This window comes from Ceratotherium simum, chromosome 2 (assembly GCF_057802395.1).
Source record: "Ceratotherium simum simum isolate JZ-2026a chromosome 2, ASM5780239v1, whole genome shotgun sequence".
In the NCBI taxonomy this organism is placed as follows: Eukaryota; Metazoa; Chordata; class Mammalia; order Perissodactyla; family Rhinocerotidae; genus Ceratotherium; species Ceratotherium simum.
Window position 1 is genome coordinate 69696485 of NC_141901.1, and position 27259 is coordinate 69723743.

The 27259-nt window shown below is 43.2% G+C and overlaps 1 protein-coding gene across 1 annotated transcript; it reads left to right on the top strand.

Moving 5' to 3' along the window:
- On the top strand, nucleotides 1-27259 carry CNN3 (calponin 3). The gene is made up of 7 exons (XM_004420811.3): nucleotides 1-284; nucleotides 20857-20978; nucleotides 21190-21256; nucleotides 22051-22188; nucleotides 22548-22664; nucleotides 24469-24615; nucleotides 26146-27259. The coding sequence occupies exons 1-7, from the start codon at nucleotides 228-230 to the stop codon at nucleotides 26485-26487; spliced, it is 990 nt and encodes a 329-aa protein (XP_004420868.1). The 5' UTR covers nucleotides 1-227; the 3' UTR covers nucleotides 26488-27259.

Here is a 27259-nt window from a genome sequence, read left to right on the forward strand (position 1 = left end):
TGGGGGACTCCGGAGCGCACCGGGAGGCTCTGCGGGACCCAGTCGCACTTAGTCGCCGAGGCACCGCCCGCGCCCCGCCGCTGCGTCCGGGCGTCTCCTGCGCCAACCCAGGGGAGCGAGCTCCGAGCATCTCGCGTTGCGGTGTCTCCTCGGGGCCAGCAGCGGGGAAGGCGAGTGCGAGAAACCCCCGGACCCGAGCTCAGCCTCTTCCCGCCGCCCGAACCACCATGACCCACTTCAACAAGGGCCCTTCCTACGGGCTTTCGGCCGAGGTCAAGAACAAGGTACGCCCGGGGTCGGGTGGCGCGGGCGCCCCCTGGGCGGGAGGTGGGATGCGGGACGCCGCCCGGGGGTCCTTGGGACAGGGGCGGCGCTGGGCCGCGCTTCGTCCCCGCGCCTTGGCTCGCTGGCTTCGCGAAGCGGAGACGTCGGGGCGGCGCGAGAGTTGCCGCGCGTCCCGGTCCTGTCCCCGGGCTCGAGGCGCCGGCTCCCGGGCGCTCTCCGGGCTTTGTTCCCGCGCCGCGGGCGGGGACTAGCGTCGGGCGGTGGGTTCCCGGGCACCTGGAATCCCGCAGCGCCGGCCTTCGGCTACAGGAGCCGATCGTGACTGCAGGACGCGCCCCTCCGGGAAGAGGGCGCTCCTGCCTGGTCCTTCGCCCTTAGGTGGGGCCGGTCTGTGCGGCTGGGGACCCAGCGAGCAGCCCCCGCCATCCGCCCTGGCCTGGGCTGCTGGCGGACCCTGCGCCTTTCCCACCCCAACCCCCCGGCTAAATTCAGCCGCGAGCAAAGTTGGGCGGTTACGTGGCCAAACTGGGCCGCCCATTGTTCCTGGCCTCTTCCTGGGGAGGGAGCCCGCTGAGCGTCCCACCGAGCTCGGGGACCCCTGGAGGAACGGAGCCGTCCAGGACCCCTCGCGGTGTCTGAATCTCGGTGCCTTGCAGCCAATTGCTGCTGCGTCTGCGGGAAACAGACAAAGCCTGAGCGCGCTGCTCTGGGAGTGATAGCTGCTGTAGACTTGAGATTTTTTTATAAAACTTTGAGAAGTCTGTAGTACATTAGACTTTAACGATATCAAGGATATCTTCGTGGGTTGCTTTTGTTTAGGGTCTATTTACTGAGGCGGGTTGTAGTTTGGAGAGATCGGGCTGTGGTTACGCTCAGTTTTGCCACTTTGCTTAGTATAAGAATGCGTTGGTTTTATCTTTGGGACTTTTGGTCTGGGAAAGAGATGAGAGGCGTCCCCCTCCCCAAATCCTCTCCTTCCTTCCTCCCTCCCTGCATTCCAAGCCCATGACATCAGGGGTTTCTGGGGGGAGAGACCAGCCAATCGGCGCGGAACTGCGCACAGAACGCTCATTGTCTCCTTTCTGCTGTTCTGGCCAAAGCGCCACAAAGGAGGGCTGCTGTGGTTTAATTCCCATCAACCGCCCGGGAACCGAAGCATGTCAGGATTGCCACCGCACCGTCCGACCGCTGGGGGAATACAGTGGCATTGTCAGGGCTGTAACGTCCCAGTGTTGGGGGTGCACGCGGCGTGAAGTGCATTATATAGAGGCAATGAAGCGCACCGTTGTCAAAGCCCAAGGGAGGGTTATGGCTCTTCACACTCCGTGTTATAGTCTGCGCACCATATTATAATTCAGTTGTTAATAAATTCTGAACAGTCTTTGAAGCCTTTGAAGTCTTTGAGTTGCTTTTAGTCTACGTATCTAAAATTGCAATGTTTAGGTCCTTTACCTTGTCAAGTGTGTTGCCCTTATTAGAAAACAAGTTTCCTGAACTTTCTTCTTAAAGAACAGAAAAGTGAGTGGTTTGTGTATGATTGTTCCAGTACTTTCCAAGGCTTACAAGTGGATCTTTAGGAATCCTTTCAGAGGAATCAGCACGGGCAAACTGTTGGCTGTGATACCCCAGCCTGGCTTGCGCATATTAATTTTAATTCGCCCTTGTGATTCTTGGCTGGCGGCAGTTGAGTCTCTACCTTTTGCATTGTAAATGAGGTTCTGATAACTTTGGCAGTCCTTCAAGTGACTTACTTTTCTTGGATATTAATATCCATGTTAATTTCTTTTTGCTGCCTAGTGAAGCAGCTTCTGCCCCTTTCCTAGTTATTGAGCAGACTGAAGGAAATGCATAGACTGAGGCTAGATCGCTATAATTATTATAAATTTTTACAAACAGTAAAAGCTCAGTTTTCAGGACCTTCGCGAAGTTAGTTATAACTTGGGGTTTATATAACTGTGGGTTTATCCCTTTAAGCACCAAACCCATCTTTTAATAACCCTTTTCATTTATAGGGGCCTTTCATACAGTGTCCTTTCATAGGAAGTCTTTTGATCTTAACAGCAGAGCAGCCCTGTGAGGTGGGGAGGGTTGCTGGGATTATCCAACATCATTTACAGATCAGGATGCTGAAGCTCAGAAAGGGTGTGATTTGCTCAAGATCACAGAAGAAAGTTGGACTATTCTAGAAGAAGTTTAACTCTAAGAGTGAACTACTTACGGATGTTCTACTGCAGGTCACTATTGTCTGCGCAACGCCCCCCTTTTTGCTGTCCACTTTTTGTTTCTTGACGTCATGATTTTTCATGTAACGTTGTTTCAGTCTGTTCTGGGCTTGGAAATCAAGTACCTGTGTTTGCTAAGCCTTAGTAGGAGGTATTGCATTTTGACTGAAGGCTCAGAATGCCACATGAATGGGTCTGTGGCACATGAACTTTGACATTGCTTGGTTTGGACACCTTTTGATTCCTTCCTGCCCTTTTTTTTTTTTTTAATGTATTGCATAACTGATATGTCGCTTAAATGCAAGGTTTTTTTGTTTTTTTTAAACGTCATTTAACAAAGAGGAAAAAGTGTAAACATTGTGGGGAGGCAGTGTGGAATGGACCTTGGAATCAAGCAGACATGGGTTCTAGTCCCCCCTCTGCCACTTACTGCCCTGCATGATGTCGGGCAAGTTATTTCATATCTGTCCTGGTTTTCTAATCATTAAAATAGGGGGAAATAATAGCTACCACCCCTAAACACTGCATGGTTGAGATGTGTCTGGTTTATAGCAAGTACTCAGTGACAAATTTGTAGGTATTCGTACTTAGTAATAGAAAATTAGTACTGATATTATATTTCTTAGACTTGTATGTCACTGCCTCTTTACAAATTCCATTTTTATTGGATAAGACTGGTCTTTTTATTTCCCAGCTGTAAAAGCAATTTATCAATGAATTGAGAAAGTCTTTGATCTTAGATACTTTCAATTAGTAAGATTTCAGGGAAAAAGTTTGTAAACTTAAGATAGTATTTGACAAGATGATAATACATGGCAGAATATACAAACTTAATTCTTTTTTTAATGGGCAAGACGATATTTGAAAACAGCTTAAAAAAGTAGAATCCTTCAGCCTGGACTATGAACTACGTCTCTTTAATAACAACAGAAGGATCAATAACTTGCAATCTACAAAGATCGTAATAGAGTGGAAGCGTAATAGAGTGGAAGCGTAATAGAGTGGACGCTTCCATACACCATACACCATACACAAGCTGGTGTATGTAGTTCAATGGGCGGGGGGTGTTGGTGGTGGTGGAAGCATGCATAAGCAAATAAGGTCCTACATGTATTATGCAGGTTGACCCAGGCCCTTGACTGCACCTTGGGGACCGAAATGAAAAGGAAACACACTTCTATGCCTTACAAGCCATGAGAAAACATGACAGATCCTCAAGGGAAGCACAGCATTTCCTGACACTTGGCTCTGAACAAGATGTTGGAGTCAGAGTAGTTTGTTGTAAAGTGGAGGATGCAATGAAGCATACCCTCACCCGTCTTAGAGCAAATGCTACAGGTCTCAGGGAGAGGGGAGGAAATCAGTTGTGGGGGGAGAGGGTGGAGCTGAAATGATCTCACCTTGGTATGTTTTTTGTGGGGAGCCTAACTGAAATATTAAGAAGAATGGAATTGGAATGCACAGTCTGACAGTTTTCTGCTCCCACGGAAATGTCTGATTGGAGCAAAGTAGCTTCTCACAGAATCATTCTTGGTTACCAAATGGTAGCCCTCACCAGCTAAAAACCATTTTGGAAGATGTGTTACTAAAATTGTAAGTCATTGAGGAGTAAGTTAAACAGTCACATAGTAGTAATTAAAGAGGACCAAAATGTCCCACAAAGCCCTGCCAGCCTGCCTGCCCAGTACCATGTGGACAAGCAGTTGCTTCAGACGTGCCCCTGGTCAGTAACCCTAGGGGGATTGTGGACTCCAGCTATGTAAATTGTACCCTAAGGTGGTCTGCCTTGTTTTGCTGCTGGAGCACCAGAATCGTGGTAAAAATGTAGATGGGTTTAGTTTTAGCTTTTTTTCCCCTAACTTTACGGTTTGGAAGTAAGTTTTTAATTCAAAACTTTTTGTTTGTTTATTGTCTGTCTCCACCAGCGATAAGGATCCCTATCTTATTTACTGACGAAATAAATCAAGATCTGTATTTTAGAATATAACTTGGCACATCGTAGATGCTCAGTAAATATTTGTTGATTTAATCAAGTTATCCATCAGAAACAGTTTTTACTATCTCTAGAAATTGGAAATTAACCCTGTCAGAGTAGTCTTCGTAAAGGAATTCTGTAGTGCAGTGTGATGTTTTGTTAGTTAACATTACATTGAAAACTTATCACTAAGATAATTCTTTGTTGCTGAGGTTCTTTCTTAGACTCCCAAATTAGGGAGGAACAGTAGAGGTCCCCTCTGCCAGGCTCTGCCGGATGCCTGCATCTCCCAGGAGACCACCTGCACAGTGGCCATTCAGCCAGCCTGGTCTCTGAGTAGGGACATTCTGTTGTGGGTCACCTCCTTTTTTTTTTTCCTGTCTTGGCCAAAACAGATAAAGAAGATACATTTTGCTGAATTGAGAAGCACTACCATGCTTCCTCTTTAAAACGATCAGATTTATTATTTGCTGTGGAATTTTAATGAGGATCATTAACATGCTCACTGCCCTGTGACCCACAGCTCTTTACACTCTTTCCTTTGTGGAAATTGTACTGTCTGCCTCTGTCCACTCTTAGCTTTCAAAAATAAGCTTGACAATGAAGACATAGCTACTACTGTCATCAGCGAGAGGTATATCCTTTTTTCCCCTATGCCTTTTTCGCTTCCAGGTTGGGATCTTGAGGGTTAGTGAGTGTTTTCTTTTCACTTAAAAGTGTATTGTGAACCATGATTAATATTGTTGGTGACATAAAAAAGCACAATTGGATGGTTTGGGTTTTTCAGCCAGTCATTACCATTATATCCAGGAGAGTGAGGAAATGCTTTACTTGCCTTCTCAGTAGACTGGTGGTGGGAGGGAGCTTGTCCTTAGAATTTTGGGGCAAGTTTCATTTTATTCTAGGCATTAGCCTCCTACAGCATGTACCACGGGCACTGGTTCCCCTTAACTCTGAATCTTAGCCATAGGGGGCTCTTAACTGTTATTTATTTGTGCTTGTGCTCAAGTTTTTGTTAAGGATTTCTTGAGCCTGGAGTAGATTCAGGTTGTTTGTGGGGCCTGAAGCTTATACAGTTTGGGAGGTCATCATTACAAAAAGTACAAAAATATCTTGCAAATTTTATGAAAACATATGACCATGGGAATCCTTGTGAACTTGAAGATGTCTGGTGGGTCTCCAGGTTCCTGTCAGTGAGAAAGTAGAACCTAGTGGCTAAGAACGTGGACTGTGGAGACTGGGTTAGAATCTTGGTTCTGCCCCATACTCTGTGACTTTGGGCAAGTAACCCATCTATGCTTCATCTGTAAAATAAGGTTATGGTAGTATGTGCCTTTATAGGGTTGTTGGGAGAAATAAGATTGACAGTCCATTGAAAGTGTTTAGAATAATGCCTGGAACCAAAAGTATACATCATGTAAATGTTAGCCTTTGTTCCATTTTGCTGGCTGGTTCTCTGCTGGTTAGGTTCAGTCCTGTGTTCTCCTGAGCTGCTTTTATTTTCTAGATATTGAGATTATTTCTAGGACTTGGACATTATTCCTCCATCTGTTTGTATCTGAATGAGGCTTCTGGCAGATAAGGGACCACAATGCCAAGCGGTGCTGCTCTATTTCGCTTCTGTGTCAGGAATACGATCTGCCCCCGGAGTCCTTATCCAAGAATCCTCCCCTTGCAGCCTGCGATGCGTTCCCTTCATGAAATCCCGAGGTCTCTCATCCCGTCCTCATTTCCCTCAGGGCTGTGGACTTCTGTGTAGAGCTTGAGGCCTTGCTTTCTGGGCATGGTATTATTTGGCTTTATTTGGTTGTATTTGGCTTTTTCTTCCTAAGAGATGGATTTCTGCTCAACAGGATACATCTTTCATTTCTTGGTTTCAGACAAGGCTCATATTCCTCCACAGTGGACTGATAAACATATTTACCTTCTAGTGTTTACATCTTGGTTGTCACTTCAGTTTTAAATGGTCTTTTGAAGGCTCTACCTAGACCTGTGTGAAGTTAAGTCCATGAGTAGAGAAGACTAATTCTTAGTTTTCCCCCATGAGGTAGGGAAGGAGCTTAATATCTTCCTTCCACCCCCAGGACCAGGAAGCTTCAGGGTGTGAGTGTGACTGTTGGAAGGCTGGGGAATCCGGGCCGAGAGTGGGGAGAAAAGAGGAGGCCCTTTGGGCTTGGACAGACTCCTGCGAAAGACATACCCTAAGCACTTATGGCTAGTTTCCTCTCTTCCCCCACACATTTTCCAGGGGATCCTGGCTGTGGAGTGGCTAGACAGGGCTGGCTATGATTTCATTGTGGGTTCTTCTGTCCCCCTTCCCAAATGTTTGGACGCTGCTCTTTCTTCATTACCCCAGGCCTCTCGGCCTGCTTACTACTACACAAGGCTCCACAATCCGAGAGTGAGTGTGCTTTATTATTGCAGTTTCCCTCCCTCCTTTTGTTTCACGTGGGAGGAAATCGGAGAGAAAATAATCAATACCATGTGTAGTAAGTCTCTCATCATTCAAACATGTGATTCTACTTTGAATGCAAAAATAGCAACAGCAATCATAGTTCTAACCGACTGTAGAAATGGTACTTATGTTAAACATCATATTGTGCGCTTGTCGGGGTCCTCGGCCCTGACGGCTGAGCTGGAACTCTCCGGCTGCTCTTCACAGGCCACATGCGGCCAGTGTAGACTGAATGGGCCCTTTCTCTGCTCTGGAGACTGGAGAGCATTTGTTTCTGTTCTTTCCTTACCTTTCTTCAGAGACCTGGATGTTGTATGGAAAACCCCTCACCCCCACCTCACCTCGGCCACACACACAGGCGTGTGCTTTGCCAGCCAGGCTTTCATTTCTAATTTTCTTCCTCTCTGGGCTTGATTTTTTAATTTTCCTCTTTTTCTCCTTTCAGTGACGGCTCTGCCATTGACACCCTTTCCTGCAGGCCTTCTTACAGCAACTTCTAAAACGTGTATGTGGTAGGAGGCTGCTTTTCACAGGGGCCTGTGGAAGAGTTAAATGCTAAAGTGTTTTTAGTCTGAGACATCTCTGCCAGATAGCTTATTATGAACTTTTGAACCATGCAACGCCCTTGGAGACTGCAGATTCCCGTGGGCTGGTTGGAATCAGTGCTCTCTCGAACTCCACAGCGTATTCGTGGGGCATCAGTCTGACGCGGTGATGGTGGGGCTACTTTTGGACGCACTCTCGCTTCTCCAGGAGTTGGAAGGGCTCTGTGTGAAAGCACAGAGTCCAGGCCACCACCTTGCTCTCTGTTCCTAATCCTCTTCCAGCAGGCAGCACAGACTCTGTATAGTATAGAGAGTTCCTATCTCTCAGCTGGTTAGGAGAGTGGGGGTGGGAGAACATCCGATGGAGGAAAAGACTTCAATATGGAGCCAGTCCTGGTTCTGAATCCCTGCTGAGCCCCTGGCCTTTGGGCAAGTCACCTCTGCGTGAAGACAATGCATCTACCTTGGGTGCCATCTTCCTTGCCTGTGAGAACCTCATCTCTTTTTTTATCCTTATTTTGTGAACGAAATATTTGTTGTGAAGAATGCAAACAGTACCTAAATATAAAAGTAAAGAAGTGAAAGTATCCTGTATCCCTTACCCCCACCCAACCATTTGTACAGCTTTGAATATTGTTTGACCATTTTAGAAACTAAATTATAATCTGTTGTATGAATTTCCATGATTTAGTCACTGCTTACCTACTGGTGGATATATCCTTTAAAAGTACTTGTGTAGAAAAGTGCATAACTTCTGCCCTAACATTTAAGTGTGTTATAGGTAGTACCAAATTGCTTTCTAAAAAATTTAGTTTATACTTCCTACCAGTGGTATGAAAGAGAAGGTGGATCTCCTCTTGGTGTTAAAAAAACAAAACAGGGCCGGCTCTGTGGCTTAGCGGTTAAGTGCGCGCGCTCTGATGCTGGCGGCCTGGGTTCGGATCCCGGGCGCGCCCCAAGGCACCACTTCTCCGTCCAGCGCGAGGCCGAGTCCCACGTACAGCAACTAGAAGGATGTGAACCTATGACATACAACTATCTGCTGGGGCTTTGGGGGGAAAAAAATGAATAAATAAAATCTTTAAAAAAAAAAAAAAAAAACAAAACAGAATTATTTCAGAGCTGCCTTGTCAAAATTCAAGTCACTTGCTTTAGTGCTTTATTATCACATCATGAGTCACTGACATCCGTGACCCCCACTCCATCTGTCACCCGTGCCAGACTCAGGTGAGAGCTGGCGGCAGGATGAGGCTCGGGAATGAGGTGAGGAGATCTCTGTTACAAATTATTTGGTAATATAAATAGTTTTTTAAATAGAAAACTTAGGCAGCATCCAAATGATTTATGAAAATGGCTATCAGATGGTGTCATGTAATTGGTTTTTATGATATATTGAAAGGAGGAAATCTTTCTAGTATCTGGACAGGAGTGGCCAGCAAAGCATAGATAGAAGGATGAGGATGGACATTTATTGAGTTCTTAAGATTTCCTTGAATTAAGTCATTGATTCTTCCTAACCACCCTCTCGTGTAAGTGCTATTAATGATCGCTGATTTACAGGTGAGGAAACTGAAGCATGGTGGGGACGGGAGTCTAACCCAAGCATTCAGTCTCCAGAGCCCATGCTCCTAACCATTTTAATCTGAAGCCAGAACTCGGGGAGAATTGGTATCTTTCAAGGGGAAGAGGAGAAGGCAGCCCAGAGAGGAAAGCTCCGGGATGGTGTCCTTCAACAAGAGGCCAGAGGAAGAGAGATTGGAGGGGCCTCCAGGAGTGCCGCAGAGGCCGGGAGGACTGGAAACGGGCCACTGGATTTGGCTACTGAGAGGTCCCTGGTCACATTTTGAGAGATCATCTTCAGTACAGCAGATTTTGAAGGGGGTTAGGAAGAAGTACTACGTGAGGAAATGGAGAGGTTTGTCGTGAAATAAAAGAGAAACAGGACGATGTTTGAGGCTGGCAGCAGGTTCAACCAAAGATGCGCTTGTTTCAGACAAGATGGGTGATAGTCTGTGCCCATTGATGGTCCAGATAAAGGGAAGGGCTCAATACACATGGTGGGTGGGAGCAAAGCAGCAGAGAGAAGAAGGTTTGCTGTGAAAAGCTGGGAAGGAAAGAGGAAGAGGCCCAGGAAAACACAGAGCTGAGGTGGATAAGATGTCTCCTTTTCCGTTGCATTTGTTGTGTTCCTCTTCACGTGGAGCAGCTGCTGTCTGATGGCGGTGGCAGCAGGAACAGGCGGCGACGGTCCAGGCTGACGCCTGCGTGTGGAATAGGCTGTTGATGCAGCTGCTTCTCTCTGCTGAGGCCCCTTTGCAGCCCGGGTTCTGCTCTCTCTCCTCATTCCCTTGGCCCTTGGTCTGGAAGGGATGCAAAGTTGGGTTTCTTTTGTTCTTTGTGCCTGGGTGTCTATAGCAGGTCTTCACAGCATCATCTCTAAGAGACCTTTCTGTTCGGGAGCCACGCTCTGACAGACGATGCAGTGCTTCCAGAGGAACTTCCCTTCTCCCTCCTTTTCTGTGCTCTCAGGTTGCATTACAGTCAGGCAAAATGTGGAGTCAGTTTTACTGTAGAGATGTGGAGGGTGCCCTGTGACCTCACCACAGGGTCCTCTCTGGCTTCGGGACTGGAAAAAGGAACCGTGGTCAGATTGCCGGCTTTTCTTTTAGGAACTCTGTCAATCTTGTAACTGATCATTTCCTTCTTTGTCTCGGCATATAAGAAGCTTGGACTCTAGTTTGCATCTGTCCTGTCTTTGGTGGTGTTTATGGAGGACTTGGTGGCATACAGGTGTTTGAACCTTACTTCTGACTTCATCTTTTTTCATACTCCCCATTAAAGCAAAATGAACCAAATACCTTTTTACTTGGGGTCTCAAAAAGTTAATCATCATATATCTTTTTTTTTTTTCTGTTTTTTTTTATTTATTTTTTAATTTTTTATTTTTTTGTGAGGAAGATCAGCTGAGCTAGCATCCATGCTAATGCTCCTCTTTTTGCTGTGGAAGACCGGCTCTGAGCTAACATCTGTTGCCAATCCTCCTCCTTTTTTTTTCCCCCAAAGCCCCAGTAGATAGTTGTATGTCACAGCTGCACATCCTTCTAGTTGCTGTGTGTGGGACGCGGCCTTAGCATGGCGGGACGAGCGGTGCGTCGGTGCGCGCCCGGGATCCGAACCCGGGCCACCAGTAGCGGAGCGCGCGCACTTAACCGCTAAGCCACGGGGCCGGCCCTGATCATCATATATCTTTGTATGCTATTTCATGAGGTAAATTATAAATTTTTTTAAAAAAAGGAAATGGGAAATTCCGTCCTGCTTTTTAGTGGAAATTTCATATCCTCTAATTTTCACTGGGGAGAAAAAGGCTATGGTATCTTGCACATTTCATAGTCTGTAAGACTCTGTGAAATCTCGCTAGCCAGCGTCTATCCTACGTTTGAAAGGAGGTGTTTCAACTCTGTTCTTCGCTGCTTGTGTAAAGCCGTCTCTCTCAAATGGACAGACTCCACTGTAGTAAGCAGAAAAGGCATTCGATCGGAGGTCTAGCTCTGGATCGCCAAGAGGAGCTCCAGATAGGCTGAAGTCTGGCTAAAAGGCTCGGATCTGTTTCTCCTTGGCCTCCTTTCTGCCCTTGTCCCGTCAGTAGTTCAGAGTAAGGGAGTGGTGTGTGTTCTGACTCAATTTCGGGGTAGGCAGCTGGGAGCGCTTGGGTGAACGTGGTCAGTGATCTCGGAGTGGAGCGAGTGTCCCAGGTCGGTAGAGATGAGTTCTTTGTAAATACAATTTACTCTTGGGGCTGTGGAGGTGGATTTCATGCCTCCTCAGGCCATAATGGACTCCGAGATATCCTGTGAAGCGAACTTGCTAAATAGGTGATGAGGAGTGAGTATACATTCCAAAGCTACAGAAAAGTGACTGCCACGATGTTGCTTGTAATTATGAAAAAAGAAGAGAGAGTTTTTCAGTGCTGTCCACATGCCCGACTCACAGGGTATTTAGGAGGCACCTGGAGGCCTGCGGAGGAGACAAGTGCTTGCAAATCTGGATGGCAGCAAAAGATCTGGATGCTGCAAATACTGTGATGAGTGAAGTGTAGACCCTTAAATATTCTAGAGGAGAGAGAAGACAAAAACCGGAAGAGCGCCTCCCTTTTCATCTGTTTTCCTATGGGGCTTCGGTTGAGATGCCTCTTCAGCAAGATCTCTACAGCGACATAAAATTCAAGACCAGTCGGCCTCCTTCCAAAGTGAGAGGATGTTCTCCAGCAAGCCTTCTTGTGGGTCTCCTTCTGCCTGTGTCTCACGTGCTCTTTCCATTCCTGGGTGCCTCTGACCCGTGTCTCTAGAATTTCTGCACGTTTCTCTGGGTCTGCCCTCTGTGAGCCGTTCAGAATAAACTGACTCCCTCTTCTGTGACTTCCATCTGAATATTTAGATGGTACTAGCCTGTATCTGCTGTCCCCAAAGTCCCTTCTAGGTCAAATATAGTCACTCCTGGTTAACCTGTCTCTTATAATAGGCTGTGTATGATTTTTCTAATCTTTTTTCCCCATCCAGTTTGCCCCTTCTAGAAACTGATGTCAGTTTCTCAGTGTCCCCTTTTAGAGTGCAGCACACTCAAAATTGATCACAGTAATAGCACGGATATGGTTTCACCTACCAGCGTCCAGTGGGATTATTAACTAACTCCTTTGTTTGACCACAAAGCACTAACTCATTCTGTTTTGATCAACATAATCACCTGGTGAGGGAGACAGGCACCTCCATGTCGAGGAGGATACTCTTCCTTGCTTTGGCAAGTTGATTTTCCCCTCTCTCTAAAGTAGGGACGATGATGTTGCCTAACGTTTTATAGTTCACGTACTCCTCTCACACCTGTTCATTTGAATAGTCCTTTCCTTGGTTACCTCATGAGGCTGTTGCAATCAAACAAATAAGACAAGCAGTAGTATTTTATACATAGAATTGTAGACCTGTGCAGACCAAGATAGCATTAGCTTTTTTAGGCTCACTAAGCAGTACTAGTCAGTTCTAGAACTTTGGGGCAAGATTTTACATATATCTTGAATAATTCATTTATTAAGCTAAGATCTTTCTTTTTTTTGTCAGGAAGATTAGCCCTGAGCTAACTCCGTTGCCAGTCCTCCTCTTTTTGCTGAGGAAGATTGGCCCTGGGCTAACATCTGTGCCCATCTTCCTCTACTTTATATGGGACGCCGCCACAGCATGGGTTGACAAGTGGTGCGTAGGTCCGTGCCCGGGATCCCCGGGAACAGGGCACACGAACTTAACCGCTAGGCCACTGGTCTGGCCCAAGCTAGGATCTTTCTGAATCCGAATTTTCTTTTTAACTAGTTCCAATTTAATTTTCTAAAGTTTACTAAGTATGTTCAATAGTTTTTAAATCATTAATTACCAAAACAGAAGCTAACAAATCTAAATCTCAGCCTCAAGGCTCACATCACGGGAGTGCCCCCCGCCTTGACGGAGGTCAGCACTGTGGGCATGGTTGTGGCTTCTGACCAGGTCCTACTTCTAGGGTTACCAAACCGGACTGAAGGAGTGCCATAGACATAAGGGACTTTTATCAGAAAGTAAAACAAATATGTCCCCAGTGCTCCATCTAAGATTACTAGATTGGTAGATTGAGATGTGATGCCCCTAAAATCCAGCAGCTTTCAAATGCAGATGCCTCTCTGTAACCAGATAGAGTTTTAAATCTGTGGCATTTCCCTAGTCTGGTAATACGATCAGGGGATGAAAAATCATTTATTGAGTACCCACTGTGTGCCAGGCATGGGCTCTAAGGGTACAAAGACGAATAAAGGTGTTCTTGGATATGCCTTGCATACTGGCTACTGGTGATGCCTGTCCGTCTGTCCCCTGTCCCCCCACCGGCCAAGTGCCCACACACCCTTTCTCCAGGAGTCCACTCCAGCATGACAGCCAGGCTCTTCAGCCTGTGATAGAGGCCCTTGCCTTTTGGGTGGGGGTGGGGAAGGACTGGGTTCATCTCTGAGTTCCTGTTATTATGGTTTGCCAACATTTCTCACATGGTGGGTGAGCAGTTCAATATGTGTATCTTTGTTAATCGTTATTTCTGACTCTAGAATCTTCTGGGAATCCAGCCTCTATGCTGCTCCCTCTTTGTTTAGATTTGAACTTTCAAAATCCACTTTTAACTATGTATGTTCTCAACTTTGTAATCTGAAGTCTGTATTTTCTAGATAGAGAAGACAAAATTGACATTTTATTTGTTCTGCGTTTTTCCTATCATTTATTTGCATTAGGCCCTGGACCAACTCCTCTTAAGTTATCTTAAAGGCTTTAATTTCTTGTCAGTTTCACAATATTCATACATCGAGTCATAATGTCTTTGTATTTATTTGCCCATACATATTTGGAAGAAAAAAATGTGCTGGTGCTATATGCTGATACCTTGATCTGAAGATCCGGCTGTACCTCACAGAAAGTTAAACAACTTTAAAATGCTGTTAGGCATCACTCCAGTTTGCCTGAGGCAACTGTGATTTTCTATAGCTTTGGAATATATAATCATTCCCCATCAAATCTTTAGCAAGTTCACCCCATAGCATGAATCTCAGATTCTATAATGACCTTGAGGAAGGCATGCAGTGTGCAATCTACCTTGACATTACTGTCCCAAATGTGAAGTGATTTTCTCTAGAATCCCCACCCCTGCCCCTATAAGATACAAGCCTGCTTTTTAAAAAATACTTGCTTCATCCTTTTCATCAGCAATAATCTGAAAAAGAATGAGAATCTGGGATGCAAAGATGTTCTAAGTAGAGAGAGGAGTGAAGAGAGGTAGGAATGAGCATCGAGATGAGAGGAATGGACATTGATGGTGATGGGCAGTATCTGAGATAGGCTTGTCTGTAGTCGAACTTTCTTTTTGAATTGTAGACAATAAAGTGAACAGGTTGCAGTGGGGTTCAGTTAATAGAAAGCTTTGTACCTCTGTACTCAAGCTGATATGAATGGAGAGCATTAATTCCAATACGTGTCAGGCCTTGAGATGGGCCCCCTCTTTACCCATGGAATAGGCTTCATCCTCACAACGGCCCTGGAAGGAAGGAGACTACCTGTGAGAAATGGAGTCACCAGGGTTAAGTTATTTACTTAGGTCACACTGGAATTGGGAACACAGTTTTTGGAAGTTTTTGAAGTTTGACTTCAAGGCATGTGATCTTTATAGTCTGTTGTATCCCCAATGTGAATACTTTAAACATTTGCAAAGGTGGTTACGTGTTTGTAGGATCCATGGGGTTGGGGGGTCAAGGTAGATATTGTCTTGCATGAGGTCTCAAGAGTGGTAAGTGAAGGGGCTGGCCTGTGGCACAGCTGTTAAATGCACGCGCTCCGCTTCGGCAGCCCAGGGTTCACAGGTTTGGATCCCAGGTGCGCACTGATGCACCGCTTCTCAAGCCATGCTGTGGCGGCGTCCCATATAAAGTAGAGGAAGATGGGCACAGATGTTAGCTCAGGGCTGATTTCTTCAGCACCAAGAGGAGGATTGACATTTGATGTTAGCTCAGGGCTGATCTTCCTCACCAAAAAAAAAAAAGAATGGCAAGTGATAAAGAAAAAGAAGGAAAGAGACGTCATATTTCAGATGGAAATCTTTTAGATCCTATTTTGAGACTGTGTTGGACCCTGTAGTTGTATTCTCCCTTATTTTAAATACCCTACTTTATTGTTTTTTTTTTTGCAAATGTCTTAACACACCTTATTTAATAGGCATTTGTCTTTTTCCACTAGAATGTAAGCTTTTAGGGCAGAGGCTTTGCCTTTCAACCCTCCCTGGTACATAGCAGCCATTGGAACGAAGGACAGAAGGAAGGCGTAATGGAGAAAGAAGTTGAAGGAGGAATCCACAACACACAAGGAACACTGGAAAGAGAGGGAAGCTGACATTGAGTATGATTTTGCTTGGAGAGTTTGGGGTATTGCTGGATTATCCTGGTGGCTCAAAACAGGTAGCCTAGTAAGAGTTGAGGCATGACTGAGATTTGGGGGACACTGTTGTAACCACCAGAGACTGGAATTGTCTGCTTCTAGGTTTTAACAAGTGCTGTGATAATATATTGTGAGAAGCAATACATGGGAAAGACACATTCTCTAGTAGATTCTAGAATATCCCTGGGTGTAAGTGGGGGCCATCAGACAGTTCTTGTACATAAATATTATCACTACCTCATACCAGGTGCACTACTATCTTTTTTACTAAATTATACTTTGTCTGCGTGCTTGCTGTTTACACTGAGAAGCAACATAAAACAGTGCAGGACTGGCACTTTCGGGTCAGTTGTTGAGATTTTTTTTGAAGCTCAGTTTCCCTCATGCCTCTGTATCTCCTTGTAGGGATTCTGAGAGGGAATCTTCTCAGACCTCAGGGCCAGGAAGGGCTTGGCTGTTTCTCAGCACCAGGAGGCCTTTGTCTGATCTAGAGGCTCCCTTTTCTGTTAGGAGGTTTAGGCCCTCAGGGCTTGTGTTTGTGAGGGGATCTTATTCTAGGGCTGTTTTGTACGCGATTCACTGTAATATGGTGCACGTGGTCTGGAACAAGAATTGGCAGACAGATGGGAGCTTACCTGTGGGAAGGGAGTAGGATTTGGGGGAGAGAGGTGAAGAGAGACCTGTACTTTTTCTGTCTCAGCGTTTCTCAACCTTGTTTTCATCATCGCTTTCCCAAAGAGCCTTTTTAGACATTTGTCTAAAGCCTCCCGACTGCCACCCAAATTTTATACAAAGGCATAGAGTTTGTTGGGGAGGTCACAATTATTGTACTATCTAAGGTTGTTTTCACTGCCCACTACAAGAACCAGTTTTCACCCCTTTGGAGGGCCATATCACCCCCTTGAGAATACGTGCTCTACAAACTTATGTACCATTAATTTTTTTAAACAAGTAAGTGTTATTTGAGAAACCCAAAAGAAAGGGCACGCAGCTAGAAAGGATTGTGCTGCCTTTGAACCGGAGGGTGACTCCACACCAGTGCTCTTAGCTGTTCTGAGGAGAGAGCTGGGGGAGAGCGAAAGGCTGAAGCCGCCCTGGGCCGTGAACTCTTGGCACAGGCGCAGGAAGGAAAAGAGGAGCGAGTGAAGGCACCAGGGGATGGGGCACGGTGGGCGGGGCGCTGAATGGCAGGAACAGGATGGGTGGAGCCTTGAATGGCAGGAGCACTGAAAGGCAGGAGGATGATCCACCTGAATAGATGCCCCAGATGCCTTTTTCTTAGTCTTCATTTTCTTCACCTTTTTTTTTTTTTTTTTTCAAAGCTTCAGTGCATGGCTGTGTATCCTACTTGTTAGTTTAGTTTCTTCACCTTTTGATTGTATGTGGCCAGAAGGATGTTGGTGAGCGTTAGTGAGAAGCCTCCAGCAAGTGTTCTCAGAGATTGCACAAAAGTCGTTTGCAAGTGTGCTTTGACCTGAGAAGGGTCGGGGGGGCCTCGCTTTAGAGAATTCTGGGTGTTGAGGAAAGGAGATGTGGGCAAATGAAGAAGGGGGCTGCTGTGGACTCGGAGGAACCAGGGAGAAAGGCTGTGAAAGTCACTTAGGAAGGTCAAATAAATCCTGAAGAAGAGTAAAGAAAATGACGTTTATAAATAACTTGGAAGAGTGACTTTTAAACAAATTAGAGTGAAATTGTCATGAAGTATTAATGAGATAAGGTTGATTTTTTTTGTTTTGTTTTTTTTTTTTTTGGTGAGGAAGATCAGCCCTGAGTTAACATCCATGCTAATCCTCCTCATTTTACTGAGGGAGACTGGCTCTGAGCTAACATCTATTGCCAATCCTCCTGCTTTTTTTTTCCCCCAAAGCCCCAGCAGATAGTTGTATGTCATAGTTGCACATCCTTCTAGTTGCTGTTTTTGGGACGCGGTCTCAGCATGGACGGAGAAGCGGTGCGTCGGTGCGCGCCCGGGATCCGAACCCGGGCCGCCAGCAGCGGAGCGTGCGCACTTAACTGCTAAGCCACGGGGCCGGCCCCAAGATTGATTTTTTAAGCTAGCTTGTTGCAAGGAAGAAAATGTCAGCATTTTCTGCCTGATGTTCAGAACTTAAAACTTTTTAGATGAAAATAGTGAATAAATTTTACTGGGCAAAGCTTACTTTTTATTTTTAATTGCTCTCAGTCCCTCAATTTAAAAATATATGTATATCAAACAGTTCAAAAAGAACCCCCGTTGTTAAAGAATATAGTCATATTTGCTTGGGTTGTGTTCTGATAAACTTTTAAAGGAAACACTTATGATTTCTGCATCCTGTGGAACAGTGCTGCAGGGCAGGAGCTAAGAGACAATTTGAAATAGATTTTTTTCCAAGATGATTTCAGAAGAATCTGTTTTTTTCATTTTGAAGTTAAAAAAAAAAAACAAGTACACATTCCTAAATCTTGAATTCTATTTAGCCAGTTTGACTCTAGAAAGCTCACATATTTAAAAAATATTAGCAGTACTTGGGTAGAAAAATCTTTGCTGCTTTTTCACTTAAAGGAAAACCCTAAGTCAAACCCAGCGGTCACATGCTGTGGATGCATACCTAGTTTTCATTTTTAGTTTACCACTTGGGGTCTTGAGCTTTGCCTGTACGTGGTTACGAATTTTTTCTGTGCATGCGCTATTACATTAAGTCTCAGAGACAGTCAGCTGTCCAGAGCCTCACTCTGAAACTAGTCAGTGGTCGAGTCAGAGTCTGAACCCAGCTCCATCTGACTCCAGTCCTGGATTTTTCTCTCTTCACTTGCTTGATGGGAACGGTGAACAGAGAAGATAAAAATTTCTCTCTTCCTACAAGGATATTTCAAGTTAGATCTGTAATCGCTTTGTGGTTTGGGGCGTGGCATTGAATCTGTCAGGCACATTTTGAACAAAGGAAGTATAAATATGCTTTTATATTTTTTTGGTTGAATAATAATTGGTCTCATTTGGTTAAGAATTACCACCACCATCACCCCACAAAAAACCCAAAACCCCTCCAAAACAACTTCCTTCTCTATATTTGAAAAAGTGAAAAGAAAGAATTTCTTTACAATATTTGCTCATTGACCAAATTGTTTAGACAACTTAGAATGGGAAGAGACCTAGTGCACTCATTGAATTCAGTCTTCCTGTTGTATAGACAGGAAAAGGATCAGAAATTAGATAAATTAACCAATAGCCCATAGCAAGAGGGGTGGAGCCAGGGCAGAACTCCTCCTACCCTAGCACATCAGGTTCCTGTCTAGATTTATTGAAATGCATCTCCTAGTTGAGAGTGGTTTGCTTTTGAAAAAAATTCAGCTCACTCTGAGAGGGTGCTTTCCATAGCTAATGCTTGATAAGTACTAGTTTCTCCTTTTCTTCTTTGCCCGTTCCTTTCCATCCATAGCCCTACCCCCAAATTTACATAGAGAGAATTTCTTTTTCTAGCCAACTGTAACAAGACTCCTGTGTGAAAATATAGCCAAATCTTAAAATTTTTTTCTACCAATTTATATTTATTCTGTCTTCTAAGGGTGCCATATGTAAATAGATAGGTTGGATGAGATACATTATCCAAGAATATTTGTCTGAGATGCAATAGCAGTAATGGCTCCTTCCTGCTTATCAGAGGCTGGTGTGTCCCTGTGGTAAAACCTTCCAGCATCACTACCACCTCCTTCCCTGTTCCCAAATCCAGGTGCCCAGGTAACCCAGGCTGGCAGGAAATCAGAATAGATGTGCGGTTTTTAGGGGATGAGGGTTCCCAGGGGGCAGGCAATTACCACACATTAGGTAATAGCTTTATATTGTGCCTAAACTATCTTTTATAAACTAACCTCCAAGCCAAAATTTGATCCAGGAAACATTGCACAATGTTAGTTATCTTAATATGAAAATATAAACTCATTGAATTTCCATTTATAATCCTGGTTAAGTAAATCTACTGCTTAAATAAATCATCTATTATTCTGTCAAAGGTGTAGAGCCATTTCCCTAACTTGAGAGGAAAGTGCAGACGATCAGGGACTGCTGTCTCCCTGAATGACACAGTAATTAGTGAAATCATCTGCCTTCTGGGGTGAGGCAGAAGCCTCACCCTTTGGTGGTGGGGAGGGGAAAGGGAGCCTCTGTGACTGCTGTAGACTAGAACTCAGAGGACCTCTCCATGACTGAAATGCCACGATGCCATTTCATTTCCTTCAGTAATTAAACCTAATCATGTTTTATGGAAGCAGACACTCCTGCCGTTTGTTCATTTCCATCTCCAGCAGTGCTGTAGCTGACTCCCCAGCTCGTCACGATCCCCATCCCCCGGGCACTGTCTACATGTTGTTGGCATTTTCACCTGTGCAAACGAGAAGAAAAGTGACACATAATCTTTCCTTCTTCCCAGCTGCTGTTCTTCTCCTTTACGACTCTGATTGACCAGCCTCTGTTAAGGGCTTAAGGAGAAGGAATAGCTTAAGAACTTGACCACGTGATCTTTAACAATGTTTTGTTTAAATTTTATTATTTTTTTTTAAATTGAGGTTTATAGTCTTATTCTGAAGAGATCCTTCAAAACCTGTGTTTAGTAGGTAGTTTTAGCATGTATAATTGTATAGCATCAATGTTGGTAATGTTGCCTCTATCGTAGCATTCTGTAAGTAAAGAGTTAACAAATTTTCTTTTAGTTTTATTAAATGTTTGAGTGTTAGGTACAATGCTAGGCACTAAGGGTCCAAAAGTGAATTAAATGCCTTTCTTTCCTGTGGGGAGTCTACTGTGGTAGAGACTACATAAACAGAGTTTCAGGATGGTACTGTAAGTACAGTAATTAGTACTGAGGATTGTGTAAGTGCGTGTGTGTGTGTGTGTGTAGGGTGTAGTGTGTATTCGGCTGAATAGAAGGCATAGAAACATCAGAACTTTCCAGGCAACAAAACTATTAGACTGATACGTCTTGGCCAGTTGCGATGCTGCGTAAAAATAGTTGCATGTGTCAGAATCCTACCACCCATTTTTTGGACTGTGGAAATTAATGACTTAATCTTTAAAATTTAATATGGCTGGTGCCATATTGTTCTCCGCTGTTAACCCTTGTCACTCACTTCCTGTGTGCCATGAATGGGAATCTCTCTTATCTTGACCTATATTTTCTCCTTCTCAATCTCAGCTTCTCTCCAAGTGCTGTTCAATACTTTGTATGACGCTGCCGTAACCAGACATTTTTTATTAGTTCCTGAAGCTGTAATAATTGGTTAGGTTCACCAGTGAACTCCGAGTGTAACTTACTGCATATCACAGCTTTGGTCTCAATGGATAATTAAAGCAGAGCAAGTCATAAGGCAGCAGTTTTGCTGCTTTGGTGAAACTTCTTTTACAGTTAGTTAATTTTTATTTCAGATTGCTTCCAAGTATGACCACCAGGCAGAAGAAGATCTTCGCAATTGGATAGAAGAGGTGACAGGCATGAGCATTGGCACCAACTTTCAGCTGGGCTTAAAGGATGGCATAATCCTCTGCGAGTAAGTTTTGGCCCTGATGTGGCCATTTCCGTTCTTCCAGTCTTTTCCACAGGCCTCTGTCTTGCCCCCCTTCCTAGTCCGGGGTGTCAAACCTTGATATTATGCAAAGATTTTTAATGCTTTCCCTTACTGACGTTCAAGGAACCAACTTTACAGTCCAGTCCTTGTTTTTGTATGACCAATAAATAAGGTGTCACACTTTTCTTTTCAGACTCATAAACAAGCTACAGCCAGGCTCAGTGAAGAAGGTCAACGAGTCCTCGTTAAACTGGCCTCAGGTAACAGCCAAACCAGCAACCTCTGGTTCTAATTGGTTACTCTTTATGCAGGGAAAACTTGATTACACGTTCAAAATAGACATTTAACAGAAATTTGTGCACATGACTATGATTTGTTTTTTTTACAGTGTTATTTTTAATGTTTCCATAATTAGAATTAGTTCTGTGATTATTAGATGTTTAGCTTAGAAGTTTTCTTAGTCTGTCTACTCTCAGGATTTGACACAGCTTACACAGAGAAATACAACTTAGACCATAAAGATAAACAACGGAAAAAGCATAGTATGCTTACATAGCATACATAGTATGCTATGTATTAAGCATAGTCTTATTCATGAATGCATATGATTAAGTAAAATTGGATATTTAGTCTTGAGTATGTGTTTTGAGATATAAGAGAATAAGCATTTAGTAACCACAAATTTATTTTTAAATTAAAGTTAAAACAATAAATTATTTATTAATGTGGGTAATTATGAACCCTTGACAAAGAAAATTCCAGCCCTGGATAACTTTGGCACAGATTTCTTGAAAACATGTAAGGAAGATCTCGCCTTTAAAGAATTGAAAAAACTTGACTGCTTAAAAATATTAAAACGACCATTATGTGACCTACCGTGAAATACTCTTTCTTTTTCCAGAAGGAGCTGTGCTTAATATGTATCTCGTCAAGAATCCTTGCCAAGTAGCTTTCTGCCTTGTGTCTTCTACCTAGTCATGAAGACTTAGAATTCTTAGATAATATGAATGTCAATATTCAGCTCCAAAAGTTATGTGACTTTTTTTCTTTATAGTTGGAGAATATTGGCAACTTTATTAAAGCTATTCAGGCTTATGGTATGAAGCCACATGACATATTTGAAGCAAATGATCTTTTTGAGAATGGAAACATGACCCAGGTCCAGACTACACTGGTGGCTCTAGCAGGTCTGGTACGTATGTGTCTTTAATGGCTGGTTAAAAAATCTCCATTCTTGGTGATGAATTGTATCTTTGCTCTCCTGTGGGAGTTCAGACTAGGCAGGGTGGAGCTGGTCTCTTCCGTAATTATCAGCTTTGTGGAAAGGCTGCTGACATCAGCTGCTTTGTACTGAATAGCTTAATTAGAATACTCACATTTCAGAGGTACAATGTGGCCTTAAATATGGTTTTCACCTCTAAGTTGGGTCCTACCAAATGAAGTCTTCATCTATGGACAGCATCATTTCTTTGTTGTTCCTTCTATAAAACTCTGTTGGCAGAATCTCCATTTAAGTATTCCTTTTCAGTGAGTGTGCATATTTCTGTCTAGGCTAAAACAAAAGGATTCCATACAACCATTGACGTTGGAGTTAAGTATGCAGAAAAACAAACAAGACGTTTTGATGAAGGAAAATTAAAAGCTGGCCAAAGTGTAATTGGTTTGCAGGTGAGTAATGTGGTATTGCTTAATCAGTTACTTATTCAATGTCATTAATTCTCACTAGAGAAAGTGTCTCTGATACATAAGGAATACATAGATAGACCATAATGTGGGTTTTGGGGATGGATATGTGGTTTATACAATTTATGTCCATTTAAAGCCCATGAGACCATGTTGGTTTTAGAAGAAACCTCAGACATGCCGTCTGACTCGACAGTTGTTTCTCCAGGAAATGACTTTTTTTTTCCTAATTACATTGTCTTATTTTTTAAGAAAACACACTTGATAAATTCCTAAATGTTATTGACCAAATGAAGCCATTTTACAAAACATCAATGCCAGAGTCATTTATTTATACTAGTAAAGCATGGTATAGCAGCCAGGTGCTGTTAGAATTTGTCAGTCCTTGGGAATACCTAATTCAGGTATTTTCATTTTTTCCCCCTTCATATCATTCTCCTGGAGAGTGTCACAAAAACACCATTGCTAAATGCCTACTGTGCTCTGGGCTTCACTGTCCATAGCTGCATGGTATAGTACCCTTCTCTCTACTGAGTCTGTGTGAATGAATTTATTTATTTATTTCAGCTTTACTGAGGTATAATTGACATATAGATTTATTTTTATACAGTACAAAATTGTATCAATGGCAAGAAACTGGAAACTTAATTCCCAAACCGTAGTCAATTGTTTATATTATGGTAATTCCATAAAATGAACTAATAATGTAAAATTGATAGACAAGAGTTCAAAGATTAAGGAAAACAAATCAGGTTATAAAATACTATGGTCAGTGTGATCCCAATTTTATTTTAAAAATGCATATGCCTATTTTTGTATGTATATGTGTGTATTTATACACATTTATATCTATAGATGTATACAGACACACAAGGTAGAAAAGCTAGAAGGATATACGCAAGTGTTTACAGTGAATGTCTGAATGGTAGGATTATAATGATTTTCTTCCTTTTCCTTTTTGCTTATATATGTTTTTTTCTGTCTTCTCCAGTGAACAGGTTTTACTTTTAGGAATAAAGTTTTCCTTTAATAAATCTTGTTTTTAAGGAAAAAAGACCAACAGTAGAAACGTGTCCCCAACCAGTAGAACAGGGTGTACTGGTTAGTCCTGAAGCCATACTATTCCAGTGGGGAAGAGAAGTTAATTATTGTTCCTCTGAACTTGGTTGAGTTCAGATTCTTCATTCTGCCTCTCTGACTCTGTTCCATGACGTGAGAGTTGGAGGAATAAAATGTGGTTCTTTTCTCATGAAAATGTTGGTGATTTTGATAAAGCTTAAAGAAGCCCTTGCTAAGCTGCCAGAGAAGACGCCTGGCGTTTGCTATCACATTTTATGCAAAACATGTCTGGAGCAGAAAAGCATGTTGTCTAGCCAAAGATTGCTCTGTCCCTTGAAATGGCTGAAGAAGGTACACCCCCTAATTTGGTTATCTGTGCTACAGAGAGTAGGGGGGAGAGTAGCAGAGGAAATTAATCATTCATAATTCTGCCACTCGAATACTTTTGTGTGTCCATCCATCTCTTCCTGTATGCATGGTGTTAGATGGTTGATTATGTTGTGACATTTCATATCCAGTGAATTTTTTGGAAATTTTTCTTTTTAGAGTGAGCACCTTGAAAGTTGTTTGTAGAAGCAGAGAGGAGATTTTGTGTCTAGTTGATTGCAGCCTCAGCACAGGAAGGGACTTGTCAATTGTGCCCCTTCCATCTTATTAGTAGAACAGAAGTGTTTTGTGTGTCGTATATGTTGTTGACTTCTGGTAATTATTGCTAATTTTAACTTAAAAGATGGGAACCAACAAATGCGCCAGCCAAGCAGGTATGACAGCCTATGGGACTAGGAGGCATCTTTATGATCCCAAAATGCAAACTGACAAACCTTTTGACCAGACGACGATTAGTCTGCAGATGGGCACCAACAAAGGAGCCAGCCAGGTAAGCAATACCTTTTTCTACTTGTAGCAAAGAACACAGAAGGGCTATTTAAATTAGCACTTACCTTAGTCTTAGTAACTAAGTTCAAAGTAGGTATTTTTTGTATGGTATATTTAGAGTCTATTCCTTCAGGAAAGTAGGTTTTGCTGAGAAAGCAAAAGAATCAAAGGACCTTTTCTATAGCAATGCAAGTGTGGCGTGGCTCATGGCTTTTGTTGGCAGTTAGAACAGCCAGCCTTTCTACCTAACCAGAAGAAAAAAGATATGTTTATTACAGTGTTCTTGCTCCAAATCCAAGTAGACTGCTCATTCTAATGCTTCTGACTTTTATTTTTAAAGGAACCCTTAGTTAAATTGATGGTAAAATTATCTGGTGTTCTACTAAGAACTATTTAGGTAGCATTCCTATTAAATGTGTGAATATAAGTAGATGGAAATACAGCACGGTGAGAATGCCAGTATTCTAACACCACACAGATGGAAGTATTTCCCGTTAAAAATAGATCACCAGCACCTCAGGAGGTTCCCATAACCATTTGAGAGCAGACAGGTCTCACATCCAACAAGAATGGGGGTAAGGTTTGAAAAAGCTTTTTCTTCATGAGCCCAGAGATTTGCTGTCGTTTGCCCTCTATGGAACACATCCTGCCACAGGGGGCATGGCCTCATCGCTGCAACTCAAGTTTGCTTTTTTTTTACTGATTAAATCTGGAAGTGTATGCTTGGCATAAAAGGAGAAATGAGGCTTGAGTTACCGTACTCTGAAAAGGAGGGGTGTGGTTGTTCTGAAGTGGCCAGCTCTACGGTGTTGCAGAATTTTTGTTGAATGTATTATAAGCTTTTGAAGTTGGTAACCTGGATCGTGTATATAGTTATAATAGGCATTCAAATGTACCTTTCAGGTGAGCCAGTGTTATGCTCTTTTACTTTTTTTTTTTTTTTTTTTTGGTGAGGAAGACCAGCCCTGAGCTAACATCCAATGCCAATCCTCTTTTTTGCTGAGGAAGACTGGCCCCGGGCTAACATCTGTGCCGATCTTCCTCCACTTTATATGGGACGCCACCACAGCATGGCCTGACAAGCGGTGCGTCGGTGCGCACCCGGGATCTGAACCGGCGAACCCCAGGCCGCTGCAGCGGAGTGCACGCACTTAACTGCTTGCACCACCTGGCTGGCCCCCGTTTTTACATTCTTCATGTGTAATCCCCTCTTCAATCCAAAGTAGGTGGTGTTGTCTCCATTTTGTGTATGAGAAACCTAAAACTAAAAGTCAGTTAATTTGTTTGAGGCTGTATAGCAGTTTCATAGCAGAGCTGAAAGGAGGGGCTGACCCAGCTTGAAAGCCAATGAATATTGCTTCATAAGAGAGATTCGGCATCAGAATATTTTGGAAAGCTAGCTTTACCCTTGAACTGAATGAAAGTTATTATATTAGTGTTCGCATTCAATGTGAATTTCATAATTCATCAACTATTCACAAGAACAGATTTTAGCTGCTGTTTTAACTCTTGTACTCTGTTCTCATACCAGGCGGGGATGTTAGCACCGGGTACCAGGAGAGACATTTACGATCAGAAGCTAACATTACAACCAGTGGACAACTCGACAATTTCTCTACAGATGGGTACCAACAAAGTCGCTTCCCAGAAAGGAATGAGTGTGTATGGGCTGGGGCGGCAAGTATATGATCCCAAATACTGTGCTGCTCCCACAGAACCTGTCATTCACAATGGAAGCCAAGGAACAGGAACAAATGGGTCAGAAATCAGTGATAGCGATTATCAGGCAGAATACCCAGATGAGTATCACGGCGAGTACCAAGATGACTACCCCCGAGATTACCAATATGGCGACCAAGGCATTGATTATTAGAGTCCCACAGAGCAGCTCCGTATTTAGCCATTGTTTTTATTCAGTGAGAACCAAGCTAGCCTTGAGTAATTTTTATCTTGTCTTCCTAAAACACTATTATGCTTATTGTACCTAAAAGAAATATTGCCTTACATACATTCCTTTTTCCTTTTTCTGCCTCTTCCCTAAATAGTTGCCTTTTAGTGCTGTAACAGTTAAATCCTACAGCATAACCGATAACTCGCATATGAAGTAAAAAGGAATACTGTGAAAGGGGAGTACTCTTGTACAGTCAATTCTTTTATGAAAGATCTATGCATTTTTACAATCTTCTACTTAAACTGGTATTTTCAAACAATAGGAACCTATTTTTTGTTTTTTTACAGTTTAGTATCTCGTTTCTACATGGAAGACTAAACTCATGCTTATAGCTAAATGTGGTCTTTGCCAATTGAATTTAAGATGCAGCATTTTAGAAATTGACATATCAATGTTTATACAGTATTGTGTGCTAATTTTGAAATAAAGTCATGCTCAGTGTGCATCTGTGATTACACGTGTACTCATTCTCTTGCCTAAGCTGAGCAGATCCTTTCTGAGTGGTGTTCCCGAAGGAGCGTGTACAAAGTCGGCCTGCAGGCATTTAGGTCTGGGGGTGAGTGTGCTCCTCCCGTCTGTGCCAATGTATCAATGTAGAGTTGCTCTGTTTTCTTCACCTGTATTTATTGCTGCATTTCTCAGCATAAACTTATCCCATTGTATTTTTTATAAATAAATATTTTTTTTGAACATT